The sequence below is a fragment of the Desmodus rotundus genome, chromosome 6 (assembly GCF_022682495.2).
Source record: "Desmodus rotundus isolate HL8 chromosome 6, HLdesRot8A.1, whole genome shotgun sequence".
Classification (NCBI taxonomy): domain Eukaryota; kingdom Metazoa; phylum Chordata; class Mammalia; order Chiroptera; family Phyllostomidae; genus Desmodus; species Desmodus rotundus.
The window spans coordinates 91,416,642-91,436,992 of record NC_071392.1 but is presented as its reverse complement, the minus strand read 5'-3'; the positions used below and the strand labels follow the sequence as shown (position 1 = coordinate 91,436,992).

General features: G+C 52.7%; 1 protein-coding gene across 2 annotated transcripts in view; it reads right to left on the bottom strand.

Moving 5' to 3' along the window:
• DPP6 (dipeptidyl peptidase like 6) overlaps window positions 1-20,351 on the bottom strand; it is a 508,565-nt gene that overhangs the window by 408,680 nt on the left and 79,534 nt on the right. Inside the window, exon 1 of one of the 2 annotated variants that reach the window (XM_024564471.4) lies at window positions 6,122-6,452. The exons of the other annotated variant lie outside the window; for it this stretch is intronic. Within the exon in view, the coding sequence (XP_024420239.2) occupies window positions 6,122-6,361 (240 nt within the window). The 5' untranslated portion in view covers window positions 6,362-6,452. Of the gene's footprint in view, window positions 1-6,121; window positions 6,453-20,351 lie in introns of those variants that run through there. 2 annotated transcript variants of the gene reach the window in all.

The following is a 20,351-nucleotide window of genomic DNA, read 5'->3' as shown; positions in this document are numbered from 1 at the left end:
CATGGGTTTCCAGTGGGCAACTCAACAAAACATCCCCATCGCCCCAACTGAAGTCCCCTTCTGTCCCATGTCCCTATCCACCCTGCTTCGCCCTCTTCCATCTCCCCCACCCCGCTTTCCCTCTGGCTATCAACCCACTGTTGTCCGTGTCTGTGACGGTTTTCACTTAATCCCTCCCCCTTCTTTCATCCAGCCCCCAATCCCCTCTCCTCTGCCAGCTGTCAGTCTGTTCCTTGTGCCCGGGGCCTCTGGTTCTATTCTGTTAGTTTATTTTGTTCATTAGATTCTACAGACAAGTGAGGTCACATGGTCCTTGTCTTCCTCCAACTGGCTTATTGCACTGAGCATAATGTTCTGCAGGCCCATCCGTGCTGTCGCACAAGCTAAGATTTCCTTCCTTGTTTATGGCCACATGGTGTTCCACTGTGTAAACGTCCCACAGCTGTTTTACCCACTCGTCTACCGATGGGCACTTGGGCTGCTTCCAAATCTTGGTGATTGCATGTAACGCTGCAGCGAACATAGGGGTGCTTATGTTCTTCTGAATTAGTGTTTCGGTTTTCTTAAGAAGTGAGATTTCTGGGTCAAAAGGCAGCCCGTGACTGTTTTGTAACCGCCAGGTAGTAGATGATACTGTGATAACTCTGTGAGGTGCCAGGTGGGTGCTGGCAGTATCAGGGGAACACTGGGTAAAGTACTTATGATTGTCTGGCCAGTATGCCCTAAGCCTGAAACTAACACAAAGTAATATTGAAAGTAAAGCGTAACTGAAAGAGAAAAAAGGAAGGAAGGATAGAAGGAAGGAAGGAAGGAAGGAAGGAAGGAAGGAAGGAAGGAAGGAAGGAAGGAAGGAAGGAAGGAAAAGATAGTGAAAAAGAGAAAAAGTTAAGCGATTATTCACTTTACCAAAACATTCACAGAGAGACTGTCTTAGGTAGGAAGCACTTCCCACATGTTTAAAACACGTTCTAAAGTGAAAGAACTAAGCTTTTCAGGAGGACAGCTACTGTATCCAGCAGGGGGCCATGACATAGCATTATAGGACATTAAACCCATTCAGGGACCTCAAAGCTTATCTAGTGACATACTTAATGTTACAAGAAAGAAAGCAACATGTTGAGAGAGTGTGACTTGTCCACACTTCCAGACACAGAGTGCCATCCAGGAAGTGCCGGGATCGGCGCTACTCGTGGTAGAAAGAAGGAGATGAGGCAGAATGTTATGTAGACCAAGCACATTATGTAAAGGGAGGGGGAAGTGACAAAGGTGGAGACAGACTCCGTGTGGGTACTTGTCACCAGCGCAAGAACAACCCACTGTCTAGCGGCTTCATATGAGGAGCAAAAGCCTGGAAGAAACCTCCTCTCAGTTCCCCAGTTCTCCACGTTATCTTCAGAAGAAATGTGCATGTGCGCCATAAAGCTACTTCAGCGATCTTCTAACACAAAAGCTGCAGAATACGCTCAGCTCCCTTGAACTTGACTCTGATTTATCTCGCATCTCATTTATCTTAACAGGAACGCTTGAAAGGGAAGAACAGAACAGTGGAGACCCAAACCTTGGCGCGTGGGTTCCCTTAATCTCCTACATGAAGGGCAGGAGAAGGAAGTGATTTACCAAAGAACTTAAAGGCCAAGTTCAGACAGAGAGAGAGACAGACAGACAAGGCATGAATTTATTAGCTCATGAAAGATACATGATACCAAAAAAAAGGCACACATTTTGACGTGTAGGCTGATAATCGCCAAGAGCAAAGGCTGTAGCAGCCAAGGCTACAGAGGAAGCAGCCCGGCCACTACACAGAGTCACCGAGAAGACACCGATGGCAATTCGTGCGCAGCTTCCATAGTGAGGACAGCAGGAGTGTAAATCTGCCACCGCGCTAAGTAAGGACGGTTGACGGTAAAAAGAGGCGACAAGTTGGAGTGAAAGAAGGAAGAAAAATAGGACAGTCGCCAGAGACGGCCATCGGGACCCATGAAGGTGGTCTTTGCTTCTGTTTGCAAGAGAAGGAGAAAGAACCGGTGCTGAAGGGAACATAAAGGGGTGACATTATTAGTGACAGCGGCGGCACATGTCTGTGGTGCGCTCCCCACCACCCAGCACCCAGCACATGCTTGTGGGCACATCACTGTGGAGGAGCTGAGGTGGCTTTGCTCCTCAGGGAAATCACCAAACCGCCCAGGGCCACCTGCCGCCGCCCTGCAGGTGGGTGCCCTCAGCCCTGACCACCTTGTCGTGGGGTAATAGGGCCAAGCAGATAGTTGAATGCTTGGGCCTTGTCCTCATATATTAGGAAAACAGTGTGAAATTAAATATGTAAAAACGTTGCAAACAGGAATGGAAAAACTAATCGGGCACAGAAGCGTACACGCGGAGCCAAGCTACTTAAAAAAATTGAAGTTTATAAATCCCGAGGAGAAACGATTGGGGTCTTGACACGGGACCCGTGAAAAATCAGGATGGACAGGAAGGGGACAGGTTGGCTGGCTGCTGGAGGGCCATGAAATTGGCCCCGCCACCAGGCCAACAGACAGTGCGCACAGTGCGCACAGTGCGTCCCTGCTCCATCCTTGTTCGGGCCAAGTTAGTTGTTCGAAAAGCCTTCCGTCCTCACATTTGTATTGTGAGGAAACCTGAGTCGCCACAAATGAGGACCACAGGAATGTGCTGACGTGACCCCCAAAATACCACGGCCCTGATAGGAGCCGAGGCCTCCAAAGTCCTTAAAAATAATTTTAAAAATATACACCTGAAATTAATATAACATTGTATGCCAACTATATTTTAATTTTAAAACATTTAAAAAGAAATTAAAAAGAAATGCTCAGGAATGGGACATGACAGCCCTGGCTGGTGTGGCTCAGTGGACTGAGCGCCGGCCTGCGAATCAAAGGGTTGCCAGTTCGATTCCCAGTCATGGCACATGCCTGGGTTGTGGGCCAGGTCCCTACTAGGGGGCATGTGAGAGGTACCCACACATTTGATGTTTCTCTTTCTCTCTCTCTCTCATTCTCTTCCCCTCTCTCAAAATAAGTAAATAAATAAAACCTTTAAAAAGAATGGGACGTGGCAGAGGTCAGCATTTTAACATTAGTCACAGTTCATTCCTTTTGACGTGACTACATTTCACTAAAAAGTCACTTCCAGCAACATTTCCTTTAAAGAGTCACCTGATTTTTAAGCCCACAAATAGAAGTTTAAACCAAAATAGCTGTTGACTCCTCAGAGGGGTAGCTCACATAACTGATTTTACATTGAAGTAAGTCTATGGCTGATGAGGAAACGCTGATGGAGAAGGCACGCTGGCTTTATTTCCATGGCCAAGCTACACTTGACATCTTCCACGCCCCCAAACAGGCTTTTCTGTGGTGCTACCCGGGGGGGTGGGGTCTCTGACAGATGCAGTTTGTGCAGAAACATAACACGTTGCTAGTTAATTACCTGCCAAGCAACCTCAGCATGTGACTTCTTTGCTTAGACCTGGGGCCGCAAAGGCAGTAAAAAGCCACCAGCATTTGGGTTAGGACTTTGCAGACCTGCTAGAAATTCCCGTGCTCTAATGCGAGCACAGTTCAGCACCTCGGACAGCCCCCACCCAAGCTGCGCACTCCCAGACTGGTCGGGTGGGTGTTACAAAAGTGCACGCCTAGACACACAGTATAAAGGCAACGTGTGCCCAATTAGTCCTGTGCCTTCAGGTTTCAACGTGAGTAGCAAAACGACTACTCGCCTACTCGGGATTCCGTAATCTTGACAAGGGCAGGTACTAGGAAAGCAGTTTTTATAGCAACTGTGTTTCTAAGTAGTACCTCTCATCTCCAGCAACCTAGACTCTGTTCTCGCGGGGGGGGGGGGGGGACTGCTTTACCTTTTGAGTGCATTTTTAGATGTATCTTTTCCAATAACGTTTCTGAGAAAAGCACATCAAAGTTTTAAGGAATCGGTGCTACATTTAGCCCCGTGACATCGGTTTAATCAGACTTTTTTACTGTTTATGTATATTTCATAAAGATACTATAGACACAGACACTATATTTAAAGTGATACCACACCCCTCCCTCTCTAATGCCCAAGAAAAACACACTCCTGTCAGGATCTGATGAAATTAAGTAGGATATGCTGCACAGCAAGAATTCACTAATGGTAAATTGCCGACTTGTTCCTCCATTCAACCCTTCTGCTTATCTGAGAACCAGCGCGAGACAGGTGTCAACCTGAAAAGAAAGAAAGGTGTGCTCCGGGCACAGATGTGAAGGGAAAGAAAAGGATGGGCGGGGACCGTGTGAAACAAAATTGGGGACCTCTCCCCTCGCCTTTCGCCTAGCGACACCTACAGTCCGCCGAGGAGAAGCTGCGTTTGCTCTCGCTCCCCGCAGAGCACAGTTCCTGGGGCCTCAGTCAGGTTTGAGGCAAAAAAAGTGCATCACTGCTGTCTGCATTGCAGCTCAACTGTCTCTCCCGAGATCCCCAGTAGTTTAACCGTCCAGAATCTTCCCCCAACCCCAGTGAAACCCCTCCTCAGAGACTGCCAGCTCCGGACCCGATGCCTTGAAGGCAGGGCCCCTGCATTTCCCTGGGGACCTGACCCACTGAAGTGAGGGACCTGTCTCTCTCGGAGAGCAATCCCTGTCACCAGAGCGTCTGCAAGGGATCCAAAGATAAAAAAAAAATGAAACGTCCAGCGCGATCTCTACAGGATGTAGCCATGTGGAGGATGTACACGTCACCTCTCGATCTCCCACAAACTTTGGTCTTTTCTGCGGCAGCTCCCACATCCTCCATTCACAAGACAAAACAGAGACGAGCAGGAACGAAAACCTCAGCGGGTTTTCTTCCAAAACTGTCCCAGTAAAAGCCCCCCTGCCCGCCCCCCCCACACACACACCTTGTACTGTACTACAGAGAAACAAACACCAAGTAGTGGGCAGGGTGGCCCGCACGTGCAGGGCGTGTTTGAGGGCCATAACCTCCCTCTCAGGGCAGGGACACGTGCTGCCCTGTGTTGGTCAGGGGACACTGAGAGGCCTGTCTGGGGGCCTGTGCCCAGGTGCACCCCAGCGGGGAGCTCCTCAAAGGTACTGGCACCGTGGGCGGTGCTACCAGCCGCCCCACCCTGCCTGCCTCCAGGGGCCGCAGCAGCCCTGCTACTTGTCAGAGAGTTTGTCTGGGATTTCTTCTTTCCCAGGGGGAGGAGAAGGTCTCAAAAAAAAGCGCAGTTCCCTCTTCAGGATCCTCCCTGGCCCCGCCCCTGAAAGCAGGGCGGGGTCCACACCCCTCTGTGCAGCCCGCTGGTGTCCTGCCTGAGTCACCAGTTAATAAGGCGATATGCAAATCCAACCTTTGAAACCCAGGCTTCCTGCCCTGCAAAGAGTGGCAAAGCTGCTCGGGGAGAAGTTTCCCACCAACACAGCCTAAGGTGGAGTTGCTGGTCCAAGGCCGGGCAGGCACGCGGGTCAGGCCTGGCCCGTAGGCAGAAATTGCACTGGGCCCTGAGACAGGTGGTTGGGCCTCGGACGCTTTCATTCATTTTTTTTTTTTTCATTAAAGAAAATCAACCACAGCGGGGCAGGGGGTGGGGGAGTGCCGTGGAAACGTGAGAAGGAAAGGCATGTGAGGGAAGGGATGCTGTAGGTAGAGGGGAGGGGGCACAATGGATAGACTCCAGTTACAGGCGGGAGGGGGAGGAAAAGAGCCTGGGACATTGTCTTCCCCTAGTCTTCAAGCAGAAACAGACAGAAAAATCAACTTGTCAGCACAGCCAGACCGAATTCTCTGCTTGGATCCACAGCCCCACGCCGCGAACAACAGATATCCCCCACTCCGCGACCCCCAGCCAATTCCACCTGAGGGGGGGGCGGGGGGGGCGCCGCCGCGAATGCTGCTCTGTCAAGTCACCAACTCCTGGCTGCTGCCGTGGCAGACAGAGACCCGCTCCAGGACAGCAGCGACCGAGATCGCCGCTCAGGAGTGTCTTTGGGGGCGCTGCTAGGAGCGCTGGGGGAGGGGAGGAGTGACAGGGCGACCGGAGACCATCAGACGCGCAGGCGAACTCGCCTCTGTCTCCCGCTGTGCTCGGCCCCAAGCCCGTGCCGCCCCCCACCCACCAAGATGCTCTTACGTCCTCGTCGTCACAGTCGCTCCGTGCCTGGTACTGGAACCGGGGTCGGCCGCCCGCGCCCGCGCCGCCGCTGCCGCGCTCCCGGGACACCACCGTGGGCGCCTGGGATCCCAGGGGCTTGGGCCCCGCACCGTCGTCCTCGGGTCCCTGGCCGCCCAGGAGATGGCTCGCCTCTGGGGGCGCCGGGAAGGACCGCGAGGTGTTGATCTTGCCCGTGAACCTCTGGTACAGCGAAGCCATGGGTCCCCGCGCGCGCTCTCGCTGGCTGTCTGCTGGGCGGTTCGCTGTTCGGCGTTCTCCCTCCCGGTTCCCTCTCCCCACCCCCTCCAGGGGAAAAGCGGAGCAGACGAGCAAGGAGGAAGGCGAGCGGCTGCGGGCCACTGCTCCTCCGTGCGCCACTCTGAAGTCCGAGCCAAGCGACAGCCAGGCTCAGCCTCCTCCGCCCCCTCCCTGGCGCTCGGGGAGGCCCGGGTCTGGGGGCGTGTTCTCTTTCTCTTTCCTTTTCTGTTTTTTCAACTCCTCACCACGGCCACGAAGGGCCTAATCAAAGCCGCCAAAGGAAGAAAAATGCCAAACAAGATAAAGGGAGGGAAATGCCTAGGCCCCAGCATAGGCACCACCTAGAGAGCAGCGAACCTCCAGAGCGCATCTCCGCGCTCCCGCCGGCCCGGCCCCCCGCGCGGCTCCTCCTCCCCACAGGGCCCGCCACCCGCCTGGTAATGGCGCCTGGGTGGCGGGCTCTGGCAGTGAGGACGGGCGGGCTCTCGGGTATGGGGTACGTGGGGCGCGATGAGGGAGGAGGGTCTCGCAGGTCATGGGGGCCAGCTGGGAGGGGCGCAAGAGGTGGGTGCGCGCTGGGGGTTCTGGGCTCTGCGGCCCCGCTGAGAGGTAGCACCCCACTGCGCTGGGACGGAGCGCGTGAGAAGAGGTCCATGGTAGGGAGGTGTGGGGGGACTCGGGGTGGGAGGCAGCACCCCAGGGTGCCCTTCTTCCCAGCAGGGCTGCACTCTGTGTCCACGGGTTTGCACCTCTGGCAGCGGCAGCCTGGGCTCCCTCCTGTTTTTCTCCAGCTTTCCTTCGGAACTTGAAACAGTGGCGGCCAGGACCCCTGGGGTGCGCATCGGGGTGCGCGTGGACCAACTGTAGGGCTGGGGGGGGGGGCTTGGAGACACTGGTTTCTCTGTGCCCTCCCTCCTTCCCAAACCAGGTTGCACGCCAAAAACACCCATTTCCCTTCATCTGGCCTCAAAAAGAAGGGAAGGAAAGGGCAGGGAAGGCTGGGGGGGGGGCCCTGCTGGAGCCTTCAGAGCCACGGATTCAACGCTCCTCCCCACACATCCCCAATGTGTATACATCGCCCCCACACACACACCCCGCGCCCATCTTCCTTTTCAGTAAATGCAGCCGAGGCTGAAGTGTTTGGATACGGCAACTTTTCCAAAGCTTGCTCCACCCCAATCCCTGGTGTGGGGACCAAGGTGATGGGGTGGCGGTGAGAGGGGAGAGAGGACGCGGAAGGGTGCCGGGTCAGGGCGGCATTCTTTCTCTCGCTGCAGTACAACGTGCTCCAGCGCCCCTGTGTGGAAGGACGCGGCCTGGCCTCGCGCTCGGCTTCCACGCCAGGACGCAGGCGCTGGGCTTCCTCCCTCCGGCCCTCCCTCCCTTCCGGCCTCCAGGGTCCTCTCCCTCCTTCCAGAGGCTGTGGGCACTCTTTCTTCCTCCCTACCCCACCCCACTCTCCTCCCTGTGCCACCCCTTCCCTCCTGTCTGCATCCTTTCCCCACGGGAGGGTCTGTGCCACCCTAAACGGCAGCCAGGGAGAGGGCCCCAAACTCCAGAAGAGGGACAGGTGGGAGACTGCCCCGCGTGGACCCTTTACTGCTCCCACCGGGACAAGGTGGGCGCTTCACCCTTGCCTCTTCCGGGGCTCCGCGGGCTGAGGCTCTGGGACTACTACTTCGGTGTTCAGAGAGCGGGAAGGCCGCCCCTCAGCTCGCCATGCTGCGGGCTCCCAGCCTCGGCTGGGTCCGAGTCCAAGGCCATCCTGGCACCGCTGCTGCCCCCGAGGCTCTGCCTGGCTCTGACCTTCCCTCTGCCCTCTGGTTCCAGCCTGGAGGGAGAAGCTGGCTGCGGTGAACATTCCCCCGGGACAGGACGCCTTTGCGCACACTCCCCAAGCTCTGGGCCAGGGGGCAGTTTTCTGTTTCCTTCAACTCCGTGCGGTTTCCCTGTGCGGTTTCCCTTCGCTGAGTACGAAGTGCCACCATGAGAGTGGTTTCAAAACAATTTCCTTTCCAGCAACTTAAAAACGAGGGAGGCCAGTGTCCCCACACCTAAGAGGCTCCTTGAGTGGCCAAGGCCTAGGTGCCCCAGCGCAGGGCCGGGGAGGGGCGAGATCTGGCCGCCCCCCTTTCCTTTGAATACAGAGGAATAAAAGGAAACTTTAAAAGCCATCACATTTAGATAAACAGAGAAGCTGGCTCTCATCCCCCACCACCGCCCCCCGCTGGGCTTCTGATCCCTGAGGGGACTTGAAAGGACCGTTCCAGCTGCCGGCTGGGGCTCTAGGTCCTGGTGTTTCAGTACACAGAGGTGCAATTAGGGGCTCACTCATGCAACCTGTGTGCGAAATGGGCATGTGTGTGTTACACAGACTAAGAAAAAGAAGCATTCTATGCTTGGTGTGCTCACATATTTTATACAACATAGAGCACCTCTAAGGAAGCAGGTCATATGTCACCATACTGCATGGGTGTATGGGTGGCAGCAGTAATGCATTGGACGGGGGGTAAAGGCACAGGCGTCTCTCACTTTTAAAAAGTATACTCTCAAGTGAGATTGTGAGTCTTTGAAGGACAATTTGGTCAAAATTAAAATCCTCTCCCCAACCTTCTGCCTGAGTTTTATGCACATTGCTGTGATTTATTTGGGGGGGCTCATGCCCTATTTGGGCTCAATTCAAGCCAGGAATTATGGGGCAAATCGCGGCCTTAACCCACCGCCAGGGAGGCTGGGGAGAAAAGTTAGGTTTTCTATTCAGTTTGTGTGTGTGTTATTTGGGGGGCTTAAAATAGATTTTTGGAGGCTCTTATGCTCAATCCATGTTCTATTTCAATGACAATAAAATTTAGGAAGACTTCAAAAAAATATTCAGACAATAAGATAAGCAATTCCTATTTTAAAATATTTAGAAAGTGAAAAAACTATAAAGTCATACACAGGTGGAGGGAGAGCAGAGGCACAAAGTTGTGTTGAGAAAAGCAAATCTGAAAATTAAACAGGAGAAATGGGGGGTGGGGTGTCCAGAAAAGCAAGGGCCACTCCAAGGCTAGTATGAAGAAAGCAAGTTACCAGCGAAAGACCAAGGCCAAGTCCAAGATGGGGCCCTGAGAGGCCCCGCAGGTGCAGTCTTGGGGCAGGACCCAGGAACTGACCTAGGAGCAGGTGGGCTCCCTTCCTCCCCCTGGCGCACTGAGCGCAGCTCACGGGGATGGAGGTTTCAGACTTGGGATGGAGGTTTCAGACTTGGGATGGATGCGCGCACGTCTGCGCATGCGTCTTTGCAAGCCTTCGCGCTCACCTGTCCGAATGTACCCTGCACACCGCACACGGATTGCTGTGCCGTCTTCACTTCTACCAAATGCAAAAGAGTAAATCGGCTACCATTTTAGGATGAGTGACGTAGAGCAACTGCAGAGAAGTGCAAGCTAGGGCGTTTAACAAGTGCGATGACGTCATTAGCTCGCTTGTTGTCTTCCATGACCTTTTGAGAACCCCATCCCCCCCGGATGAGGGATGAGGGGGGAAATGCTCGGAAGAGCAGCAGGGCCTCGTGGCGGGCGTTCCATACGGCTGTAGCACTGCACAGAGGGCTTGTCGTGACCCCCCACTCAGCCTGTCCCTGGACATCCCCAAGATGCGCAACTGAAGTGCTTTTCTATCCCGCTTATTGGGTAAGTGTGCAAAAGCACTTCCGAAAATATTCTACGGACCATTTCGTATCAAGATTTTAATTCCTTACTACTAAAATTCAGGTCCACAGACCCATATTCCTACCTAGTTTCATAGGATTATTGCTACCCTGTCATTGAATAAAGAAATGGGGGGGGGGGTCTATTTCAGGAATCAACTTGCAGAGCAAATAGGATTAAGTCACTGCGATTGGGCAGATGCTGCAAAACCTGGTGGGTCGCCCTTTTTTTAAATGACAGTGAAGGCAACTTTTGGGTCTCCATGCAAGCTAAGCATTGTAAAAATACCAAACGCACATTGAGCTCAGCAGCCTAAGCATCATTTTCATTAGCTAAGAGGTTTTCTCATTTCTAGGAGAGAGTCATATCCCGTAGTTCACTTCTGCTGGCTCTTCGAGGGGAAGGAGGAGGGCAGAACACTGTTTCGGGTTTTTGTTTGCTTCCAAGCTGTGAAACGTGGAGAAATGAAAGGGCCAACGCAGGCTACTCTGAAGGAAGGGGTTCCTACACCACAGGCCATCAGGATATCCTGTGGATGTTATCACCTTGAACTCATAGAAATGGGAGAAACAAAACAAGCAATGGGATGGCTTGAGGAAATACAGTGCTAAATGCATGAATACAAAGCACCTTCTCAACTCAACCCTCACCACACCTTTATGTATCTCTCTCTTTTAAAAAATTATTTTTTGGCCCTGGCTGGTGTGGCTCAGTGGATTGAGCATGGGCCTGAGAATCAAAGGGTTGCTGGTTCGATTCCCAGTCAGGGCACATGCCTGGGTTACAGGCCAGGTCCCCAGTAGGGGGCACATAAGAGGCAACCACACACTGATGTTTCTCTCTTTTTCCCTTCCCCCTCTCTAAAAATAAATAAATAAAATCTTTTAAAAAGTTACTTTTTGCAAGATGACAACCAGTTAGGGCCTGGGGAGTCTGACCTTTTTACAAACGTTACAGATAGGAAACATCTGGCCTGAGAAAACAAGAACGGCCCTGCTTGGCTCTGACAAACCACCACGGTCCGGTATGAATGGAGCTCACTTTGAGCTTTCCAAATAGATTCTGACAGATCAATGTGTTTTCAGACAAACATTTATTTTAACCCAACCAAAAGGCTTACTGTAAAATTAATGAGGTTCCATTTTAATCCCCCAGAAGCCCATTCTCTGCATTTCAGTACTGTCCCTGCGCACCTGCCAGGTATTTACGCGCAGTTCAAGACTTAGGGATGGCTAACCACACCAGCACAGCGCGCACGCGGGGCATCCACGCAAGGACATTCGACAACCACTGGTGCAACCGAATGGCGGTCATCCACCCAGTGAGGGTGCTGTATTCCTAGGCTGGTGCCGGGTGTGCCAGAACCTCCCCTTCCTCCCTTCAGGGATTTGTCCCCTCCTTCTCGATGCCCCCCAGGGACACTGGACCACAGCCCCTGCCTCTTCCCTCCCGTTTTTGCCTTCCCTTCTTCCCCTTCTCCTCCTCGCCACTCATTCTTGTTTGCTCTGGATCGAGAGCAGTATGCTATGTATTCTTTTCCTCTAAAAAGTCCTTGCTGCTCTCTGAATACTTACAAAACCTGGCGTTGTAGTGCCAATGTGGCGTCGGGAACTAACCAGGTAATCACCGTACCTGCCAGGCAGACACCAACGCCTGCCTTTCCAGCCCTCCTGACGCTGCCAGGCCAGCGACTGTCTGCAGTGTCTTCCCTGGGCTCTCAGGATCTTCAGGGCGTGACAAAGAGAAGACAGTGTCGTTTTCTGTCTGTCCCAGGTGATCATTTGCACATAACCAGGTTGTTATCCAAAACGCCCCCATTCCTGCATATTCAAGCATATTCGCTTAACAGGAAGGCGACTCAGCTCTGCAAAACCCCGGGCCCTCTTCACGCTGCTCACTTCTCGGAGGCCAGCGAGTTAAGTTCAATCTGCTTCCCTTCAAGGTTAAAGTGACGTTAATGAGCCTCTGCAACTCAGTGCTCCCATTTTTTAACTGACGGCGGTGATGGTTGCGTGCTGGAAGGAGAGAAAGCTGCCATCTGCTCTCTTGTGACCAATGAGGAGCATTTTTCAAAACCAAGGCCGGGTCAGCCATTAGACAAAATGTAAAACGGGCTAGGTGGGTGGACTGGACCCGCCCTGGGTTTTTTATTTTTGTGTCATGTCCCCTACAAGCGATTCTTAGGGTGTTGCTTGAAAGCAGCAACAGAAGAAAAGAGGAAAGACAGAAGCAGGGTCATTCAAACCGCTGATTCAGGGACCCCAGCCATGTCCTCCTGTCCTCACTTGAATGCCAATAGAAGTAGTTTCCGAAAATAAAAACTCTGATTCCACTGGCAAGGACTCCGTGTCTAAAGGGCAGAAGGGGATTTGGTGCTCCCCTAGGACGCAGGGCAGGGCTCAAATTCAGGGAGGCTGAGTGGACGACTGGGTGACCCACTCAAAAAGGCAGGGCTGGCCAGCTAGACACAGCACGGAAAGTAAGACCAGCCCATGGACTTGGCCTTCAGGGCCACACACTGGTTCTCACATTGGACTGTGAGACACAAGAAGGGAAGAGAGCAGGGCTCCTTCTAAGTGGCAGAGCGTGACAGCAAGTTGCCTGGAGACACTCAGGGCCAGAAGCCGTCTCTGCAGCAGGCCAGGGCTGGGGAAGGACCACCTGCTTCCTGGACATTTCTGCCCCACACAAACGTGGTCCTTGGAATGAATATTTGCCGTATGAGCCACCGAGGTTGGGGTGCTGTGTTATAGAACACACATGTGTCGTTAGGTGAGTAAAACAAAATCGCCATCCACACATGAACAATGGCACAGCTGCCCTGGCCGGGGAGGGCTCCTTTGGCTGGAGCATCGTCCAGAACACCAAAGGGTTGTGGGTTCAATCCCCGGTTGGGGCACATATGGGAGACAAATAATCGATGTTTCTCTCTCTAAAACCCATAAATAAAACTTGGGTGAGGATTTTAAAAAACGGTACAGTGAATGTCAGTGCTGATTGTCAGCAACTCACTCACTTACTCAGGAACTATCTAAAGGCCTACTACGTGCCAGGCAGCGAGCCTTGTGCTAGGGATGAAACCGATGAGTGAATCAAACACAGTCCTCACTTTTGTAGATTACAGTCTGCGCATCTCCCGGTGGATCGGTCCGACCCTGTCCAGCACCCAGCCAGACTGGCAACGCCCTCCTTTTGTGAGTAGAGGTACTTCCTGCTCCTTCTTGTTCATTTTGGTCCACTGCCAGCCACGCTAGTTGTACTAGGAAAAGACTGTTAGAAACCACTAGATCACATCGGAACGCCCTGCTTTCTTACTGCCGGAGCGCTGGGGAGCATTTTCTGCCCACCAGCAGCGGCCCCTCAGAGAGTGGCCCGGCCAGCAGGGTGGCAGGATCATGTAGGAATTTGTGAGAAAGCGAACTTCGGGCTCCGCCCCAAACTTACCGCATCAGAACTCGGGGCGAGAGGTTAGCAATCCTGTGTTTTCATAGGCCCGCCAGGCAGTTTCGGTGGGCACTCCAGTGTGAGAATCCACTGCCCACAATAACGCAAGAGAGAGCTTTCTCAGACGGCACCCCGGTCACCCCAAGATTCCAGAAACGTTGGCTCATTGGTGGAAACGGCTGAGCAATTGGAAATATTTAGCAAGGAGTCTCCCCAGGCCTCCCGTTTTCTGAGCATGCGCAAAGGCCTGTACCCGCCCTGCATTTAAGCAGGGGCTCGCAGCCCCGTGCATTCAGAGCCAGAACCGAAGGGATGGCAGCTGGTCTTCGCAGGTCGTTTTCCAAATGCTCTTCCGCCCTTGAATCGAGATCTTTAAGGCTCATCTCGGGAAGAAGGCAGTGGCCAAAGGGCAATGACAAAGCAGACACCAAAGGCAAGATCAAAGCTAAAACACCGTTCCTACTGGGCTGATCCTAGAGGTGCTTTGATGCCGCCCCTCAGCAAAGAGCCCCTCCCCCTCCTGCTGGGCCTGTGAGTTCAGGCTTTGGGCAGACCAGCTCTGCAGAACCGCAAGAAGAAAAAAAAGGCCTCACTCTCCAAATTGATTTCATTTAAAAATCCTCATTGCTTTCTAATGCAATAAAAAAAATCCTTCTCATGAATTAAAAATCAATGAAGTTAATGAACACATTGAAGTAGAGAACTGACTTTTATGAACTTAATTTCCCGAGTCTATGCCTTTAAGGCACATTAAAATGTTCATTATAAAATCCATTTCATTATTTTTTTTTTGCCACCATTTAAGATTTTCTCCAAATTTCCGTGGGACGTCCCTACACACTTAAAAATAAGCTGATGTGACTGTAGGTGGCCTAGCAGATTTTCTTGAGCTTCAAACACCTTCTGCGGACCACAAGCACGCCTTTAAGACTGACGAGTAGCGATCGGCATACGCACAGTAGGTCCTACATAAGGAAGCATGAGACTTAACCCCGGGGAAGAAAATGAATGTGGTACCTGATGCCCTGTGACCTCCCGTGGTCTCAGGCAAATACAAGAGGTATCGATGCAAAACCCCGATTCACGCACCCGTGGGCTTGGCGAACCCGAGAAGCCATGGGTTCTCATTGATGGAAAACTCCCACGAGGAGCAATACAGCTGGAACGAGGGTGCTCATTTGTTCCCGCGGGTCATTGGACTCATTGTGCGCGGCGACGCCCCCTCCGCTGTCCCAAGTTCCGCACGATGTCCTCACAAAGGGAAAGATAAGTTTCCCTATACTACTAATTACATTTGGAATCATTCTCACTTGGAACTCAGAGCACTAACTCCCCTAACAATTACTTCCACTTCTGTTCTGCTTGGCAGGTAAACAGAAATCGTCCATTGGCTGAATCAATCCAATAGGCACATAAGCAGTTCGAACGGGACTGTTTCCTCACTCACAGCAAAACCAAAATCGGCTCTCTGCCACAGTAGGCGGAGGTGGGTCCCCTTTCCTGTGCTGTAGGTCACACGTTGAGTCCCCGATGGGTCCCATGACCTTGACCCTCATATTGCATCCACAGTCACCGTCATTTCATTTCTTTATAACCCAACAATACCCAACTCGCATCGTTTATACAGAACCTTTTCAACCTTCACAAAAACAGATGGATGGATCAATCACTATTTTCAAAGGGCTGCGGAGGGTTTCTTAGTCGACCTGCCATAAAAGAGGCTGTGTTTACACCTGTCTTTCTGGGTTCCTCGATTTCTCTCTCTCTCTCAGAGCTCTGGGACCACGCACAGCCTGAAGCTCAAGTCCAAACGAGGGGTAAGTGGCAGACGGTGATCCAAATAAATTCGGAGCTTCCAAATTGAGACAGTCAAATCCATAAGATGAGTATCTTTCTTGAGCACTTAATTTACTCGGAGAAAAACAACACATAATTATTCAGTCCAAATCTACTGCGAGATGGAATGCAGAATTCACGAGTATTCCAGGATAAAGCCTAAGACGTCATATAAGGTACCCACTCATGCCACAGAGCCTGAGGGGCTCCCCTTCTGTATGGGGGCATGTTCACGGAAAACTCGAAATAGGCGCTAGCCTAGTAGTTTACCCACTGGTCACACCAGTCAGAAGACACCGTGAACATCGGACCTTGAACTTCGCCAAGTCCCAGGAGGGCAGCCTGCTTGGATTTATCCACGTGATGGAAAACAGCCTCTGGAACAGGGAGTCCCCCTCAGCACCGTGGAGGTGACGGCGCACCCAGCCTCGCTCTGTTTGTGACGAAGGCGCATGGGTGGCAGTCTTTGGGCGCAGAGCTGACGGAGGAGGAACAACGTGAGTGACCCCTAGCCTCTCCTGTCCCGTTCTGTCACTGAGGTTTGAGGGAAAACAATCACTGTCCCTAGGATGCCTTCCACAGTGCTCCTGTCAGCAGCCTCCCGGGGGAAGGGGTCTAAGAAGTTGAGGCTGACGGGCCCTCACCCGTCCCCACATTCCGTCACTTCCATCTTCCCACTTCCCTGGACGGGAGAGGACAGATCTGACCACTTAACGCGTGAGGGAGGGTGTCCCCAAGGAGGGTGTCCCCAAAGATACCTCCTTATCGGTCGCTGGCTCCAAAGCAACGCTCGATTCGCGCTGCGCTGCGTGCTGAGAAAGAATTCAATTAGTCACTGAAGTGGGGCTTTGCAGAAAGCCGAAGCGTTTTTTGGTTGTTTTTGTTAGTTTGTTTCCCAGAGGGAATTAGTGAAGTTTTCCTGTGTGCACATCCTCACGGGCATCCTGCACAGTGAGAGCCGCCGCCAGCCCTTCCTAGGTCACCCTGAAGCCACGCCCATCCTGTCTCACTTTTTTGCCACTAACGGAGTCCTCAGGCTAAGGGGGCCTACTTGGCTGAAGATGTAAAATGGTTTCCAGGCGACGACCGGAGGCTTTTTCCTCCCTGGTAACAGAGAGTGTGAGGAGGAGGGACCCTTGTCTCTCCTCCCAGCCATGCCCCCCACCCCGGCTCTCTGTCCTGGGACACAGGGGTGAGAGGATTTGACAGCTCTGAGATGCCGCAGCCACGTGTGGCCACGGGAAGATCAATGCTGGCGTGAATGCAAACCCAGAGCTCCAGCAGCATGGACGGAGCTGCCAGACAGGCACCAGGCCTCCTCCCCCCGCCCACCCAGGACGGAAACCCCTCAGTCTTAGCCCCTCGCCAGCAGGAAATGGCGCAAAGCCACAACTGTCCCCAGCAGACACCATCGGCCCCTGGCTCCGCCACCGATGGCTCTTTGCATGAGGATAAGGCACAAAGCATCCGTTTGCCCACTGGCAACGTGAGGATGTCCCGAGAGCTTCACCCACAACACAGATTCCGGCAACGTGTTATCTGGGGGAGCCCAAACTTCTCCTAGTACCTCACCTCCAGGAGACCAGAGGCTGCCTCTGGCTAGTAATCCACAGAACAGGTCAGTAAGCTTCCCTCTCCCCCCAGCTCTGTTTGCTGAGGTCTGTGGTTCTCAGGCAACTCCTCTGTGTGTGGAGCTCTGGGTGACTTTCCCACACTCCCCAGCTGCAGTGCCTGGAGGGGGCAGCTGCAGCCTCAAAGGCCTTCTGGGTATGTGAAGGAGGAGGCAACCTGTCCTAGGGGGTATTCTCTACGCAGGGACAACAAAGCCACAGAGAAGGAGCATGTATCCCCAACAGGACAGGGTGGGGAGCAGGGAATCAGTGCTCCACCAAACCCACAAGGTAAAACACTCAGGTTCATCAGCACCTTCAACACAAAGGGCTTACAGATATGCAACCTCAGTGCCCTAGACAGGCCCCTGAGACGCACACCCTGACCTGGGGACCCATCTACCAACACTGCTGTGAGCCAGAAGGGGACGGGACCAAAGCCTGGAGCATCCAGGAGGAGCAGCGCCAGCTCCCCCACAGGTGGGCCGAGCACATGTCCGGGACACCAGGAACCAGAGTGAAGATTAAAGACACAGACCGACAGACCAGCTCTGAAGAGCACAGGGGACCTGGCACTCGGAATATCTGCAAAGAGGCCCCAGCCAGGCGGCTCAGTTGGTTAGAGCATCGTCCCCATACGCCAAGGTTGTGAGTTCAACCCCCAGTCAGGGTACATACAAGAAGCAACCAATGAGGGCATGAATATGTGGAACAACAAATCGCTGCTTTTCTAAAATTAATAAATAAATTTTTAAAAATTTAATATCTGGGAAGAAACTTACTTTCAGCAGAAGTATACGTTTCCATTATTTCTCTAAATAAAATGTCATTTTAGGCTTGCACGGGGCAGGGGAACAGGCCTTGGAGCCTGAGCCCCACCTGCAGAGGGCGCTCCCAAAAAGTTGTTTGCGGGTGGGGGACGAATGGACTTCCCTCCCAGTATGTGGGACTTGCTCATCAAGGGCGGGGCCAGCAGGGTGTCAGACAACGTTCAGGGAACCTGGAGAAAAGGGAGGAAGGACAGGCTTCTCCAGGGCTCTCCTCCACCTGGCAGCCTGCTGTGGGTGTTGGGCCCCGGTTTGTTTTCGGGTCTTGGCCCACATTCCTCATCCCCGCCCTCACTGCTTCTCTCCCTGCCCCCGCCCCCCGCCCCCTCCCTTCCATACCAGCAGCACCCCCGCGATAACATCCCCATCCTTTCAAACCCCCGGGCAAGTCCTGTTCCTTGGCAGCTTTGGTTATGACAACCGTTGATGAGCTCACCGCCCAGCAAAGCAAGGAAACAAACGGAGAAAACAACGCAAACCACAGGCCAGGGCCCCACGGAGGGAAGGCCGCTGGGAGACCAGCCGGCCGCTTGGGGGCGCTGTGGGAGCGCAGGAACGCAGGCTCGCCCTGTTCGCAGAGGGGAGCTTGGCCCTTCGCGGGGACCCACCCTTTCTGCGCTGCAGATCCTGCAGGGCCAAGGCGGCCTGTTAGAAGGCCCTTGTTTCCTCTGAAAAGGAAGACGGCCGGGTCCTAAGTGGTTTGAGAGCGCTTAGGAATAGTAACGCCAAGTCGGTAGACGAGCCCTAACTCTGGCTTCTCATTTATTAAAGACAGATATTTCTCAGGTGGGGGGCTTCGTAGCCACATTCCCATTCAGTGTGGAGGACGGTTGCAACACACGGATGGCTCCTATGCCAGGAATTTAGTCGTTCAGAAGAGATCCTGGGTCCCTTTGGGTCCTCAGTGGATGAGACACTGGACCAGCATTGATGAAGGCGGGCCCAGCCAGGGAGCTGTACTCAGGGACGGATGGCTGATGATGAGCAAGCTGTGCCCGCCTGGGCCAGCCCATTCCACTGCGACTGCCACTTCCTTCTCCCCTCCCCCTCCCCTCCCCTTCCTCCTCCCCCTCCTCCTCCTCCTTCTTTTAGGGTAAAAAATCATTCAGAGACAGGAGGCTATGCCATGTTAGGTGACACCCTTTGCCAGGAAATAGGAAACAAATTTACAGCCCGTGAGTCTCCGGTACACTCGACTGCTGTGATTCTGACGACTCATGCACTTAAAGCACCTCCCAGCAAGTTGTGAAATTGAATTGCCTTTCTTCCAAGCCCAGCTCAAAAGCCACTCCCTCCCAGAAGCCTCCCAGGACTTTTTTTTAATTATTATTTTATTGTTGTTCAATTACAGTTTCTGCATTTTCCCCCAACCAGTCCCCCCACCCCAACCAAACTCACTTCCCTAACTTGCTTCCATTCTCCCCTCACCCCGGTTTTGTCCATGTGTCCCTCATAGCAGTTCCTGAAAACCTTTCCCCTCATTATCCCTTCCTACGTCCCCTCTGGTTACTGTCAAATTGTTCTTAATTTCCATGTCTCTGGTTATATTTTGCTTGCTTTTTTATTTTGTTGATTACGTTCCAGTTAAAGGTGAGATCATATGGTATTTGTCTTTCACATCCTGGTTTACTTCACTTAGCATAATGCTCTCCAGTTCCATCCATGTTGTCACAAAGGGTAGGAGCTCCTTCTTTCTCTCTGCTGCATAGAATTCCAGTGTGTAAATGTACCATAGTTTTTTGATCCACTCATTTACTGATGGGCACTTAGGTTGCTTCCAGCACTTGGCTATTTGATTTCCAAAATACATAAAGAACTCACATGACTCCACTCCAGGAAAACAGAAAACCCAATTAAAAATGGTCAAAAGACTGGAACAGACACTTCTCCAAGGAGGACACACAGAGGGCCCAGAGACACATGAAAGGATGCTCAGCATCACTAGCCATCAGAGAGATACAAATTAAAACCACAATGAGATATCACTTCACACCGGTCAGAATGACCATCATAAACAAATCAACAAACAACAAGTGTTGGAGAGGTTGTGGAGAAAAGGGAACCCTAGTGCACTGTTGGTGGGAATGCAGACTGGTGCAGCCACTGTGGAAAACAGTATGGAATTTCCTCAGAAAACTAAAAATGGAACTGCCTTTTGACCCAGCAATTCCACTGCTGGGATTATATCCCAAGAACCCTGAAACACCAATCCAAAAGAACCTATGCACCCCAATGTTCATACCAGCATTCTGTAGAAGTTACTGCCAGCCTTGTTGAACCCTGGGGGCATCCATACGTGCCTGCTGTAGAGAACTCCCAACTCTCTCCCTGGTGCTATCCAGTCATTGATTCACGATGACCGGCCCTGTCTTAGCCCCCATGACAAGCTCTGGCACAGAACAGCACGTGCCTGACTCAAGTTCCTACCAGGAGCTCTCTGGTGCGCTGAATAGCTGTCCAAACGGGAAGAAAACTCATTTCAGCCACTGGTGTCGACCATCCATCCTCACAGGGGTGTCTCCTGGAAGACACCATGGGAGGC